Source organism: Cetorhinus maximus, chromosome 14 (genome assembly GCF_964194155.1).
Source record: "Cetorhinus maximus chromosome 14, sCetMax3.hap1.1, whole genome shotgun sequence".
Classification (NCBI taxonomy): Eukaryota; Metazoa; Chordata; class Chondrichthyes; order Lamniformes; family Cetorhinidae; genus Cetorhinus; species Cetorhinus maximus.
Genome location: NC_135892.1, coordinates 94,501,996 through 94,517,563, shown reverse-complemented (window position 1 = coordinate 94,517,563; position 15,568 = coordinate 94,501,996). Strand labels below are relative to the sequence as shown.

At 45.9% G+C, this 15,568-nt stretch overlaps 1 protein-coding gene across 5 annotated transcripts in view; it reads right to left on the bottom strand.

Moving 5' to 3' along the window:
• The window catches only part of rgs7b (regulator of G protein signaling 7b), a 458,499-nt gene that overhangs the window by 27,101 nt on the left and 415,830 nt on the right, over positions 1-15,568 (bottom strand). For all 5 annotated transcript variants that reach the window (XM_078557261.1, XM_078557263.1, XM_078557262.1 and 2 more), the window contains 4 exons: positions 12,263-12,361; positions 12,111-12,172; positions 9,029-9,139; positions 50-175 (listed from right to left, as the gene is read on the bottom strand). In XM_078557261.1, coding sequence (XP_078413387.1) covers positions 50-175; positions 9,029-9,139; positions 12,111-12,172; positions 12,263-12,361 — 398 coding nt within the window. The remainder of the gene's footprint in view (positions 1-49; positions 176-9,028; positions 9,140-12,110; positions 12,173-12,262; positions 12,362-15,568) is intronic.

Genomic DNA, 15,568 nt, shown 5'->3' with positions numbered 1-15,568 from the left:
TACTTGTGTATAGGGAGAATTCTGTCACTCGGAAATTTCCAGTACATACCGTAGGTTTTCAGAGCTGAACTCAGACTCCACAAACTTAAGAAACTGTTCCCTCCCTACAGGATCTTTCAAAACTTCATCGATGCAAAAACCCCATCGCTTTACCCTCTGTGCATATGGCTCTTTACTGAAAACACAAAGGATGGAATTTTTTATGAGCCAGTAACAGTAACAGCAGGTTTCATTGGTGTATATGGATCATACTAAATAATATGTATCACGCTGTAACATCTCAGTGAACTTCAGGCAATAAATTCCTTTGAAATGTGGTGGCGTGTTATGTTGTCAAATGCTATAACCATTCTGCACCAGTAATGTCCCACAGATAGCTATGAATGATCAAGTCTTGATTTATTTCTCACGGCGGTAGTCAATACTAGATGACTAAACATACTATGACTTGCTATTTTTATCCAACAGATAAAAGTTATCACACGTAAAACTGTATGTAATTAAATACAGAGTGACACCATTTTGTATCCCTTTCAGTGATATGATCAGTAGATTCTCCTCCTGTGAATGGAAGAGAAGGAAGGTTACCAATTTAGAATCATACAATCACAGAATTTTATAGTCTGGAGGGAGACCATTCTCTGAAAGAGCTTTCTATTTAGACTCATTCCTCTTACCTTTTTCCAAATCTATTTAAATATTTATTTTTCAAATAGTAATTCATTTCTCTTTCAAAAGCCTTTAAGGATTCAGCTTCCATACTTCTGGTAGGGCATGTCCCAACATCTCTATGTATAAAGAATTATCCAAAATAATTTTCCTTTTTATTTTGTGATGACCTTCAATTAATATCCTCTAGCTACTTAGTCACTGACCAGGTCATTTTTTTCCTTCTTATTTCATCAAAATATATCATAGTTTTGAACAATTCCATCAGATTTCTTAACCTTGTTTGCTATGATGGAAAGAGCCCCAGTTTTTCTAATCTCTGCTCTTAGTTAAAGCTTCTCATCCCTGGTACTTTGGGACCATGAGAGGCAAAGGGTCACTTCCAAGAGGCCAGGGAACCTGTGCAGTTTAATACAACTGAAATTCAGATTACTGGGAGGTAAGAGGTGTGAGGTTTGCTAAAGGGAATAACTTATCCTGAGCTCCAACTCGTAGTGCACACTGAAAGACATATAAATTTTAAACAAATGAATTGGCCCAACAAAGCTGACAACATTTTCATGCAATAAATGTTATCCCTCAAATATCTTTATAATTTTCTTAGATCTAGAAATGTAGCCTATTCATTAAATCATGTGTGTGCGTTCAAATAATCAACAGCTTTGCAATATCTACAACACTGTAAATAAATCTTTACAAACTCATGGTACTATCTAAACATATTGTCCCATTTAACATCTGCTTCCTGTCATCGTGCATTTCAATGGCTTTTAATATAATTGAGCCTTCAAAAATAATTTTGGTTATAGGCATAGTTTAAGCAGGTACAAAATCAGTCGTGCTTAAGGATTGACTGGGGACAGGTTAATCACTTTTATTATTTGAATATTCTGTTGAAGACCCAACAACATTCCAAAACTCTAACCAAAGCTTAGGCCCCAAGATAACAGATTAGGAATATATGTGGGGCAGAATTTTCCCATTGGTGTGTGGGGGTGGGACCCACACGCATAAAATGATGCGCGGTGACATCGGGCAAGCATCCTGATGTCACCGCGTGTCATTGCAATATTTCATTGAGCGGGCGTGTGATGATATCCGATGCACACCTGCCATAATTAAGGGCCACTTAAGGCCCTTGAGGCACCAATTGACGGCGATTTTTTGGTGCCCGTGCGATCTTCGGGTTGTCACACGGGCGCAACGGGCAGGCAGGTAGGAGACATTTGTATAATCCTCATCCACAGGCGGGATAAGAGGGCTCAGTGGGGTCACGAGTGTGCTCTGTCAAATATTTAATTTGCAAAGTTACTGATACTTGACTGTGTGAGCTGCACTACTTCAAAACGCATACCAGCTGCTTGAACTGGACTCACAACCTTCAGGTCAGCACTCTGCAGTGAAGAATCGTTTTTGGGCCTGCAGGTTTCAGGAAGCCTTCCCTTACTGGGAATGGGAGTTGAACTCTCCATTGGAGGCACCTCCTCTGAGGAGGAAGGGAGGGCTAGAAGGGGAAGGAGGCCAGGAGTGCACAATCAGCCTCCAGGGGAACCACCTTTGGGAGGAGAGGCGCAGCTACAAGGGGTGCAGGGTCAAGAGGTAGTCCAAGGCGGAAGGGGCCGCAGAAGACGTCACTATCCTGCTGCCAGGGTATACAGGCAGCGAAGCAGCTACCTCAATATGTCTGAGGTGTAGTGCCGAAGGAGGCTCCGTCTCTCAAGGGAAACTGTCAACTATACCTGTCAGATGATTGGGCCTGAGATCTCCGCTAACTGTGTGGGTGGACACCCCATGCCAGTGGCTCTAAAGGTCACAACTACCCTCAACTTCTATGCCTCTGGCTCCTTCCAGGGGTCGGTGGATGATCTTTGTGGTATCTCCCAATCAGCTGTCCACACTTGTGTCAAGCAGGTTACAGATGCTCTGTTCAGGCGTGCATTGATCTTCATCCATCACCGTTGGGACCAGGCAAGTCAGACAAAGCGAGCCAGATGTGTCGTGGCGATTGCTGGCTTCCTCCGCATCCAGGGTGCAATAGGCACACATGTGGCCATCAAGGCGCCAGCAGGTGAGCCCGGTGCCTTCGTCAACAGGAAGGGATTCCACGCCATGAATGTGCAGATAGTGTGTGATCACAGAATGCAGATACTACAAGTCTGTGCAAGGCACCCAGGCAGCTCCCACGAAGCCTACATCCTCAGACACTCCCAGATGCCGGGGCTCTTCAGTGCTCCAGCCCAGCTGGATGGGTGGCTGCTGGGTGACAAGGGCTATCCCCTCAGAAGGTGGCTCATGTCGCCTCTCTGCCATCCAAGAGCAGAGGCTGAGCAGCACTACAATAGGAGCCACGGCACCACAAGGACTGTGGTGGAGAGAGCCACCAGTCTTCTCAAAATGTGCTTCCGATGCCTGGACTGTTAAGGAGACCCACTCCAGTACCCCCCAGATCGTGTGTCGCTGAAAGTGGTTGCATGCTGTGCTCTCCACAATCTTGTGCTGGAAAGGGGAGACGCTGTGGACGATGAAGACGTAGATGCAGTGGCTGCGGCTGCACGTGATGAGTCCAGCAGTGAATCCGAGGATGAGCACGCACAGGGAAATGCTGAGGGGGTAGACGATGACCTGGGCATATTCCAGGGAGGCAGGGACACCTGGGAAGCTTTAATCCAACGAACCCTCAGCTAGCACATCACATATGGACCTCCAGGACAAGCCTGGGCTGCAGGCTCCATAATTGATACCTGTGTGCAAAATCTGTCTGGATAGGAACATTAACTAAGGCACTTGTCAATAAAGCTGAATGTCCCACAAATCACGCACAACATTATTCGTAACCATCCGCCTGCAGAAGGAAAGAGGCACCTTCAGCCATGGTGACATATCTGAATTTAATGGAACTTAAGAGGACAAAATGACAAATGTGTTCAACATCACACCAACTCAAAGCCCTCATTGCGGGCAACATAAAAGCACCAGTGATAAAACCTGGTGTGCCTAAGGTGCCTTATGTTTACGTTTTCGGGTGCTACGTCTTGGTGCTGACCCCTCTCTGGGAGTGGCATCTGAGACATCCTGCTGACTCTGCTGTCCTGTTGGCCTCGATGACCTTGGTGTTCGTCCTCTGGCCTATGGAGCCTGTGCTGGCCCCGCCTGGGAGGGAGCGGCCAGTTCTACAGCTGGCATCTCCAGAGCCTCATCGGATGCAACGGTCACTGGCAGAGGGACGGAGGAGCTGCCACCCTCATCTGGAGCACCCTGAGAGGTGCCCACAGAGACGACAGGCAGCTGCTGCGTCAACGTGAGGTCGGTTCGGACCTCCCTGCTCACTGTGGATAGATGGGCACCGAGCTGGGAAACTTGGTGCCCAGACCATTTCCCACATTGGCACTGACCAGCTGAGGTCAAGGCCGATGTGAGGGCTTGCTGGTCCGAGCGCATCCCCAGGAAGCCCTGATTGGTCTCCTGGAGGAGCCTCTCCACGAGAGTTGCCACTCTCTCCATGGAGGACGTATGGCGCTCGGCCATGAGGCTCATTGCATCGGCAATGGTCCACGTAGACTCCTCCACCCCGGACACCAATCCAAGCATAACCTTATGTATCTCCCCCAGATGCTCCCGCACACCCGGCTGCATTTCCTGCACCTGCTGCATCGCGGACGACTCCAGAGGCACATCATCAGCCACCGACTGAGCATGTGCCTGGTCCCCTGCAGTCCTCTGACTGCTGGCACCATGGGCACTCTCTGTCTCTGCCAGCTCCTCCAGCGACTGTGGCTTGGGACACTAGCCGATGATCTAATTCCCACTGGCATCTCCCCAGTCATCGCAGCCTCATTGGATGCAACGGTCTCTGGCACCTAATTCGAGGCACTAGTATCTGTGCTGGTGCCTGTTTGGCAGAAATGGTGTGACGCTGGTGGGTCCGAAACTTCAGCGCCCTCAGGTGTGAGAGGGGGCCTCTGCTGCTCCTCCTCCTGACCCTGCTCAGCTGATGCTGAAAGGAAGAACAAGGACATTTGATTAGTTAACGTGGAGACAATGTCAATGTGCATCCCTATCCCCCGGATCATTATGCGCTCATCTTTCCATAAGCAATGGTCAAGCCATGTTGCAAATTTCATTCACTGAACATTCAGCACTGCCATGGCTGTTGGGAGAACAATAGTGACCTCACTGCTGGGAAAACATACCTGCCCATGGCACCCCAGCCTCACCGACACTGGTGAACCTGGGCGCATGGCACTTCTCCAGATCTCGGGCCTCCTGCTCGAACCAGCTAAGCATCGCCACCTGGGCCGACCCTCCGCCAGTCCTCACCCGCTCGGCGGCATTATGTGCATTCTTCTCCTAAAAAGGAGAGAAGAGCATTGATTAGTGCTACTTGTACCTGGATTCTCTTTGTGGCTGGCCCACCCCAACCAGAGTGGGACATTGCAGGGCTCCAGTGTCTCCTCACCCCGCTGCTGCCGAACACTCACACAAAGATGCCAGGCCTGCTCCTCCCAGCCCACCGCCGGCCAAATGCTGCCTACATCACATGTGGCACCACACGGTCTAACCTTCCATTGCAAAGAGGCGCAAGTACGTGGAGCACTGAGAGCAGCAGATCGATCGGTGCCACGCCACCTTGAAGCTCCCCTCCCAGCATGTCATCACCCTGACTTTGACATGTCCTGGAGTTCCAGCACTGCGCCTAGGTGCAGCTCCTCCAGGTTGCCCCCAAAATAGTAATGTGGGTCTCAGTGTACCACATGCTGCGGGGTCAGAACCCATCTCATCACCATCCTCTCAGGATGGCCTAGGCATGGGCAATATCTGCTAGCCTACCCAGCGAAGGACACATGCCATCAATGATTCAATGCAGTCACTACACTCAGACTTGGGGTGGGGGGTGGGAGGTGGGGAGCAGGGGCGCCAGGGGGGAAAGCCTATCTGCTGGGTTAAGTGACCAATGCCAACGTGGTACTCACCCTTCCCGAGCACAAGAGGTCTTTGAAGCGCTTGCGGTACTGGATCCAGGTGCGTCGCACCATCTCGTGGGAGCTCTGCCACCTCCTCCCAGGCATGTTTGGTCATGTGAGAGGGGGGGGGGTCCTCCTCCCATCCTGGGGTACAAGGACCTCCTGCCAAGCTGCCACCTCCTCAAGGAGGGCAGCAAGGCAATCGTCCGAAAAACGAGGGGCACAGTGCCCCCCTGTCCTACTCTCTTGCCTGGCCTGCTCACCAGCAGCGCTCTGGGGAGCCCTCCCACTGGCCATGATTCACAGCCTTTGAAAGGCTGCAGCAGCTTTTTAAAACAGGCCGCAGGGCTGCCATTGGACCCGGTGGTCATTGCAGTCCCACCGCCGCCCGCCCGGTCCCTCTGTCCTCGGGAGCTGTAATTCACGCTGGGCGGGCCTTAATTGGCCCACCCGAGTAAAATAGCCCACGCCCGCTCTCGCTCTGCCCGCCCGCCAGAAAATTCTGCCCATAATTATGGAGGCAAACGTTCATCTTCCCCACTTAAAGGTATTTGGGGTATCCCTTGCATCAAGCAGATTTTCAGCAAGAGATCCCGACAGTCTGATATTCCCTAGTTGTAAACGGTGGCTAGACATCAGAGTGGCATATATCCCACAGATTCTTTATCCACATATGAATATAACCATGCAACTACATTCTTGGAGCAATTAGACATTCTCTTTGTTATCTCACAATTCATTTGAAATTAAAACAAGAGAACTAAAGCATCGATATATTGGAATCTGAGTATGTGAATTTATCTGAACACACATTCAGATGACACAAAAATTGGCCGCATGGTTGATAGCAAGGAAGATAGCTGTAGACTGCAGGAAGATATTGATGGACTGGCCAGGTGGGCAGAAAAGTGGCAAATAGAATTCAATCCAGAGAAGTGTGAGGTGATGTATTTGGGGAGGTCAAACAAGGCAAGGAATACACAATTAATGGGAGGATACTGAGAGGTGTAGAGGAAGTGAGAGACCTTACAGTGAATGTCCACAGATCCCTGAAGGGAGTAGGACAGATTGATAAGATGGTTAAGAAGGCATATGGAAACGTTTCCTTTATTAGCTAAGGCATAGATTATATCAGCAGGGAGGTTATGCTGGAGCTGTATAAAACATTAATTAGGCCACAACTTGGCTACTGTGTGCTGTTCTGGTCACTTCATTACAGAAAGAAGGGGTACAGAGGAGATTTACGAGGTTGTTGCCAGTTAGAAAATTGCAGCTATGAAGAAAGATTGGATAAGCTAGGGATGTTCTCCTTGGAAAAGAGGATGCTGAGGGGAGATTTGATTGAGAGGTACAAAATTGCAAGGGGCCAATATGGGAAGGGCCTAGTTCCCTTAGCAGTGACTAGGAGACATAGATTTAAAGAGATTGGAAGAAGGATGAGAGAGGAGATGAGGAAAAATATTTCACCCAAAAGGTTGTAAGGGCCTGGAACTCACTGCCTGAAAGGGTGGTAGAGGCAGAAAAACTCATCTCATTTAAAAGGTGTCTGGATATGCACCTGAAGTGCTGTAACCCACAAAGCCAAAGACCAAATGCTGGAAAGTGGGATTAGGCTGGTGACTCATTTCTTCGCAAACACGATGGGCCAAGTAGCTTCCTTCTGTGCCATAAACTTTCTATGATTCTAATTTACGTATTTCTATCAGTTATTCCTCTATAAAAAACGAATAAACCTTTTGCCTACTTTCTATGCTGTCAGATTGAAGGAAGCAGAGCTAAATCTCCCTGCTCACCAGCAGTCTGACACAGTTTGTCCAGACAGTGTGCAGTACAGGAAAGATGAGATGAGCAAATTACTGTGCCAATAAAGAATGCATAGAAAGGGAAATCATGCTTGACAAATCGACTGGAATTTTTTGAGGATGTAACTAGTAGAGTTGATGAGGGGGAGCCAGTGGATGTAGTCTATTTGGACTTTCAGAAGGCTTTCGACAAAGTACCACATAAGAGATTAGCATGTAAAATTAAAGCGCATAGGATTGGGGGTAGTGTATTGAGATGGATAGAAAACTGGTTGGCAGACAGGAAACAAAGAGTAGGAGTAAACGGGTCTTTTTCTGAATAGCAGGTAGTGACCAGTGGGGTACCGCAGGGATCGGTGCTGGGACCCCAACTATTCACAATCTATATTAATAATTTAGATGAGGGAACTAAATATAATATCCCCAAATTTACAGATGACACAAAGGTGGGTGGGAGGGTGAGCTGTGAGGAGGATGCAGAGATGCATCAGTGTGATTTGGACAAGCTGAATGAGTGGGCAAATGCATGGCAGATGCAGTGTAATGTGGATAAATGTGAGGTTATCCACTTTGGTAGCAAAAACAGGAAGGCAGATTATTATCTGAATGGCTACAGATTGACAGAGAGGAATGTGCAACAAAACCTGGGTGTCCTCGTACACCAGTCGCTGAAGGTAAGCATGCAGGTGCAGCAGGCGGTAAAGAAGGCAAATGGCATGTTGGCCTTTATAGTCAGAGGATTCGAGTACAGGAACAGGGATGTCTTGCTGCAATTACAAAGGGCCTTGGTGAGACCACACCTGGAATATTGTGTGCCATTTTGGTCTCCTTATCTGAGGAAGGATGTTCTTGCTATAGAGGGAGTGCAGCAAAGGTTTACCAAACTGATTCCTGGGATGGCAGGACTGACATATGAGGAGAGATTGAGTCGGTTAGGATTATATTCGCTGGAGTTCAGAAGAATGAGGTTATAGAAACCTATAAAATTCTATCAGGACTAGACAGGGTAGATGCAGGAAGGATGTTCCCGATGGTGGGGGAGTCCAGAACCAGTCTGAGGATATGGGGTAGACCATTTAGGACTGAGGTGAGGAGAAATTTCTTCACCCAGAGAGTGGTGAGCCTGTGGAATTCGCTACCATAGAAAGTAGTTGAGGCCAAAACATTGTATGTTTTCAAGAAGGAGTTAGATATAGCTCTTGGGAAGAAAGGGATCAAAGGATATGGGGAGAAAGCGGGAGCAGGCTATTGAGTTGGATGATCAGCCATGATCATAATGAATGGCGGAGCAGGCTCGAAGGGCTGAATGGCCTACTCCTGCTCCTATTTTCTATGTTTCTATAGAGGCAGAGTGTGATGTTGGATCAAAGGTGTACTGGCACAGCCATTTAAAAATTTATTCGATGTTTTATGGAAAAATGAGAGCGAGCAATTATATATAATATATATATAAAAACACTAAAATATGCTGCTACTTTAACTGTTGAAGTATTCAAGAATAGATAGCAGGCTTTCTGCATTATAAGCTGTGGAAATGAGGGAATGTGTGAAAAAAATTTCTAAGGAAAGAAAAAGAAAAATACTTTAAAGACTGACCTTGCTTCTAGCTCCCAGAAGGAAATATCATCTGACATCCATGGGTTTGAGGGTTCAGGAGTTATAAGGAATGGGTCAAATTCCATATACTGTTCTGAGTACCCTATCAGACTAAAGACAAAATAGACAGTTTGTGAGACAAAAACATGCTCCAGATGCAATTTAACACCAAGGGCTATATTTTCTGAATAAAGGGCTAATTAGTTATATTTTATGTTAAATAAAAATTTCAAATCAAGTTGGTAGCTGTACATTATTTTGCCCTTGGAGTCTGTGCAATCTGAGTACGATAGCAGGAACAAAGAAAATTCTTAATCATCATGCACTTGCAGCAGTAAGCACTTCACTTACCACTTTTTACTTATGAATGGTGAATATTTCAACCACCCAACTGTGAACTGTGCAAAGATTTGTAGGAATTCAAAAAGGAGGAAGTCAAAGCATCTGTTTCCTAAGCTGGGGCATTAAGGCCATGATTGTCAGTATTCTGGAAAAAATGCTTATTTATTTGAAATGGGACAGGTGGCATTTATTTCATGCCTTTTACGTCTTCCGAACATCCTAAAAGACTGTACAGCCAGTGAAGTCCTCTGAAATGCAGTTAGTGTTGTAAGGTAGCCAAATACAGCAGCTGATTTGCACACAGCAATGTCCTACAAACATCAATGGGATGAATGACCAGTTAAACCATTTTTGGTGCTGTTGTTGACGGATGAATGTTGGCTCACACACTTGCAGACCTCCCCTGCTCTTCTTCAATTAAAGAGGTGGTAATTTTCATCCACTGAGTTTAATGCCTCATACAAAAAAATCAGCACCTCTGACTATGCAGCACTGCCTCAGTACTGTGCTGCAATGCCAGCGTAAATTATATTCTCAAGTCCAGGGCTAGGGCTAGGGCTTGAATTCAGGAGGAATAATTCACAAGCAAGGGTGCTACTGATGCTAATGTGAAGTACTGGTGGTTGCAAGACTGACAGAAGCAACTTGATAAGATGATTGAGACTATAATATATATGGTACAATCTATTGGAATGGAAAGCAATGAAACAAAGGATCAGCACATATCAGTTCCTCATTGTGCCCTGAACAACCAAATGCAGCAGTGATATGATTCCTAAGGAAAATGAATTATTTGTTTCCAGTTTTTAGTGTTAAAATTGAGATACCAAAGAAGGAAACAAGGTTACTGGTGGCGAGGATTTAACATAGGTGGAAGCTACTGAATGGCGAATAAATTGAAGGAGTATGGTTTAGAATGTTGAGCCCTTGTGAATTGGTTTGGAATATAATTTTTAATGGACCAACATTCCCACAGTCTGTTTAAATTTTAACACTACGGTGAGCGAACGTTTGGCTTTATATTCAATGGCTGTGCAAAGATTGGACAATAGTTATCTCTATTGATGTCTGACTTTGAAAATAGGGCAATAGGTGCGTCTCTCATAAATCCTCTCATTGCTCTTGTGGCTGCTTTGGGGTCCCGCATTCGAGAAGCAGCAAAAGCTGGCTTCTACTCACTTGCACAAAACTTAAAGACAAGCACCAAAGACATTGTTGAAGCCTGTTATTGAAACATAAAACAGATTATTGGACCTTGTAAAAAGATGGTCTCCAGCAGTGGCATGCATGCAAAAGCACAGAAACAGTCAAGTGAACGTGATCAGCAGCAGTTCTATTGATCTGCACATGAAGCTGTAGGCACTAGGACAGAGAGCAATGTGACCTGAGTACCAACACTCCCAGTCATGATCCACATATCTCAGAGTCAATCACAAATGCAAACAGCAGGCAATCCAACACATGGGCTAAACCACTGAGCTAGAGAAGCAGTTAGGAGCAGGACAATAATTACAAATACATCAATCACAAAGAAGAATTTACTGCACCTGGGAAAAAAAGTCTTGAAGTCTTATGCCACAGACACTCAAACATCGTATGTATTTAAACACTGCAAACTCTCAAACAAGACATGCAATGAAATAAGCAACACAGGTTCACACACACTGGGCTGAATTAGACAAGGTGCCTGATTCCCTGCTACGCCCCCACTGCTAAAACATCAGGTGCAGCCACCAAGGAGAACATTGGTTGTCTCAATTGGCTGTTAATGTGCTGGAGGCAGGATTTCTGACCATTATGGGCAGGAAGTCCCAACTCAGAGAGCGTCCAGCCAATCAGAGACCAGCAGCACTCCAACACTTTGGGACAGAGGCATGTGACATTGGATCAGGATTTGAGCAAGTGTATGGGGGTCTCACTGCGTGTCAAGCTGGCAGGTCCCTGCAAGGCGGTTAGGGTCTGGGCTTTGAGAGGCCAATGGGGGGAAAGGGGAACCTGGTGGGATGGGGTAAATCTTTGGGCAGGCCCTCCAATGGGCCCAGGTGGCCCGTTAAGGAGGGCACGCCCCATCCCACCTACCCACCACCAGCCCACACAGAAAACCAGTCGGGTTGGCCACTTGGCGTAGGCCCTTAAGTGAGAATTAACTGCCCACTTAAAGGCCTTGCCTGATGTCACCCTTGCTGGTGGTAAGTTTGCAGTGGGGACAGGGGTGGGGAGGTAGGTGGTGGGCAGGCTGCCCAATGGGTTTAATGAGCAACCCCCATCTTCAAACTTGCTGGCGGGGAATTAAAAATCCAGTCTACTTTAGCACACTAAAAAACTCTCAAACATTAAATGCACTCCCAGAACGAAAAAACAGTAAAAACTGGGAAATAAGGATACTAGTCCGAACTGGTCTTGTATACCTTAAAATGGAACACCAGTAAAAACTGGGAAATAAGAGTACTGGTCCCAGCTGTTTTTTTTTTTCCTTCTGGGACACCACAAGCTCTCAAACACCATGTGCTCTCAGTCAGCACATGCACCAAAATGGCACATTTCAAACACCACATGCTCGCAAACACTACAAGCTTCATACAAATGGAACAAGCATTCAAACACTACATGCTCTCAAATCATCTGTGAATCTGGGTTAGGACATGGTACCTGATGCAGCGAGGACTCATGAGGGAGAGCAGCGGAAGGAAAGCAGAAAATAATGCAGCAAAGCCAACCAAACAGAAAAATAGAACCTTACCTCTCTGCAACTTTGGACATTTTTAACCGGTGTCTATCCAGCTGCATTTGCCAGAACTTTATCTGTAAAAGATGAAACACATTAAATTAAACTCACCAAGCTTGAAAGGAGCAGTCCTACTGTACAAATAACATGTGACTAATATTACAAACCTGTTGATGTAACTCTTCTACTGTTGGTTGCTTTGCTTCTGGAGCAGGCGTGTGGGTGGGACTGTGACCTCGGACATCGTTTTGTAGCCCATAGACAGACTGAAGAACAGGGTGCAAAAGAGGACTATAAGAGCTCTTACAGGGAGGCACTGACTTGTTCTAAAGTTATCTTTATATTCCTTTCAATTCACAATCATTTCACAGTGTGTATGTTTTAAAACACTTGTATTTATCTTATGGCATAAAGCTGGATTTGGCATTCGCAATTAACTGGCTCTTACATAATGTTAATTGTGATCCAAGATTCCATGTCACAAAATAGGCTTTTGTTAAGCTGTTTGTTTTTTTTCCAAAAGAGTTGCTTGATCTCAATGTTTAATGATTATGCCCAGTATTTTTTACTTCTACACTCACCAGTCCATAATGTTCAGCCCATTGTCTTTTCAGAGGGAAAACTGCGAGCTGGGAGGGACAGAAACCTTTGACCCTGCTGGAATGGTGGGACTATTTTTGAGTTTGCAGTCTGACTCTCTGAATTGGGCACCCAGCAGTTGCTCTTTACTAGAGCAAACTAATGTCATCTCACCTCCAGACTTCCTGACCAATTAGGGAGGGAGGGCTGGACGATGCATATTTTTTTTAAAGGGAAGATTTCTAATTAATAGGACCATGGCATGGGTTACCAGAGCTCACCAGCATTTGGAATTATCAGGCTTCAGCAACCACAGGAATGGAGAGGAGATCTAAGTTGTCTCTCAGTTCTCTCACTCTTACCTGGAGGTACTGCTGTGGGATCTGAGGGACTACAGTGAGGTGAGCTCTCTCAAGGACAGTATGAAGAGGACAACCTCTCCAAACAAGCAGGCACAGTTGGAAATGACCAAGGAACTCAGTAGCCAGACTGAGGTCCCTCCAACCTGGAGACAGTGCACCAAGAGGATCTAGGCCTCAGTAGGCCATGACAGATGAGTGGTGCCAAGTCCCACTCTGACCAATTGCTCAGCATTTTCCTGCACAGCATACCTGAGGTCAACACACCTTCCAGCTCCACTCATGCCTCTGTCTGCAGGCACTTCACATCCCCATGCAGTCAACACTCACAGTCACCCTCAGCCTAATGTGCTGTCACAACCATGCCTCACAACACCCTACACAAATGGTGCCCTTCCCTCCTCTTCACAAAAACCCTCATGAACACTCATGCCTCTTTGGTTTCTCTCCTTGCAGGAGAATAAAATGGTGAAAGGCAGAGATCTTGGTGAGGGTGTCCTTCCAGTCACAAAGAGACCTTGTCAGCCCGTGCTAATGAGTGCCCGCCTGCTCCACTGGGATGGAGGCCTTGTTCCAGGAGGCTGCTGATGATAGCAACAACCCGCCATGAGAGCCAGAGCCTTTGCCTGTAGACCCTATGTTGTGGGCCTCACCTCCTTCCAGCTGGATCTTGGTGTTCATCCCATTTGCTCTGTGGAGGGGCATGTGGCTGAGGAGGGGGCAGCTGTTGCTCCTCCTGGAGCTGTTACTAATAGTGTGGCCTCTGCTCTTGCCCTGAGCAGAAGTGGAAGGTGGAGTTGCATTAGCTGCTCCCATGTGTGCTGACTTTTCCCAAGAAGTCAGCAACCACCTGTCATGTAGTGAAAACACTCTCTGAGAGAGGAAGTGTTTTGAACTGCAGTCTCTCAACTGGTCATGGCTGGAGCTCTTCAGTGCAACTTCAAGTACTTCAGGCTGTCGGTTTCACTAAGGAAATTCTTCCCACTGTGCGCTCACTTTGATGACCCTGGTGAGTTGCTGCCACCTCAGGAAATAGGCTGAGAAATACAGGATTCAGGTTTAAAACAGGCTTTTAATTGGCTTACTACCTCAACCGCATCTTAATTACTGACCTGACAGATCCAAGGGGGTTCCCTGCTCTCCTTCAATCCCACTCCAGGGAAAGCCAAAAAAGGACGGGATCAAATCGGGACACCAACCCTATGTCAATTTCAGGGATTTTTCCACCCCATCAGAATTTACCTCCCCTTCTGCCAGAATTTCTCCCCTATGTATTTATTTTTACTGCCTTATGCACCGTTACAGATTGTCGAGGGTATTACAATACTGAGACAAAGTAGCTGCATACAGCATGAATAAGTAACAGCTTGTCATTAATTAGATGCATCCAGTAAGTTGCCAACCATTAAAGTGAATCCGTGTTATTGGACACTCATTTGCTGTGTGCTCAATGGTCATGAGCCAGTTGTAAGTTGAGGAGTTAAATACTCAGTGGCATTTTCCCTACACAAGTTCAAATGTTGCTATCAATTATTACCATGTTGCCAGCCTTCAGCATATGGATTGATGATTGAAATGCAGACTGTGCTAGCTTTGGACCTCTTCATGTGGACACTGCAGAAAATGTATGTTTGGTTTCCCTGAGCATATCTTCTTAGTTTAATTCTGTTGCTAGTTAAATCCTCGTGAATATGAAGTGCTACCTCACTTGTACTGTATCCCTGTAGGTTTGGCTTTGCCAATTCCAATGGTCTTGAGACAAAGTAAGACCTTTTTATTGATTACAACAAGCGCTTACATTTATATAGCGCCTTTAACGTAGTACACAATGCTTTACAGGAGTGCTAGCAAACAAAATGTGACACCTAGCTACATAAGGAGACATTTGTTTTATTGTAAAAACAGAATTACCTGGAAAAACTCAGCAGGTCTGGGTTCCCAGACCTGCTGAGTTTTTCCAGGTAATTCTGTTTTTGTTTTGGATTTCCAGCATCCGCAGTTTTTTGTTTTTATATTTGTTTTATTGTGTTACGCATGTTTCAAGTGTCCTTTTCCACATGAAAATCAATCATCATTCTTTTGGCCTATGAGAACGGTCCAGATCCTTCTGTTGGTCTCATTTATATCTGGCCAATTAGTATGTGAGCAAATACTCTCTGCTATACTATTTATAAATAGGGAACCGGTGAAACAGGAGGCCAGAAAAATGACAATGACAACAACGTTTCTTTGGCTGATATACTTACATCTGCCTGCACAAAGGAAAATGTAAAGATAAAATTGTACCTGAATTGTAAAGAAAACATTTGTGGTGATCATAATATAAAAACTAGCCTGACAAACCATTGGGTACTTCAATTTTGACTTTCCACCAATAATAGGAATATTATAAATCTCATTTAGTATTGCTACGTGATAAATCTGCTGCCATCTGCCCTAGGGAAATTTCACCTGAATTTGCAGTAGGAAGTAATTGCATTCCTCCTAATGTACACTGTCCATTTGATAGGATTTTATTCATGCTTAGTTCCACTT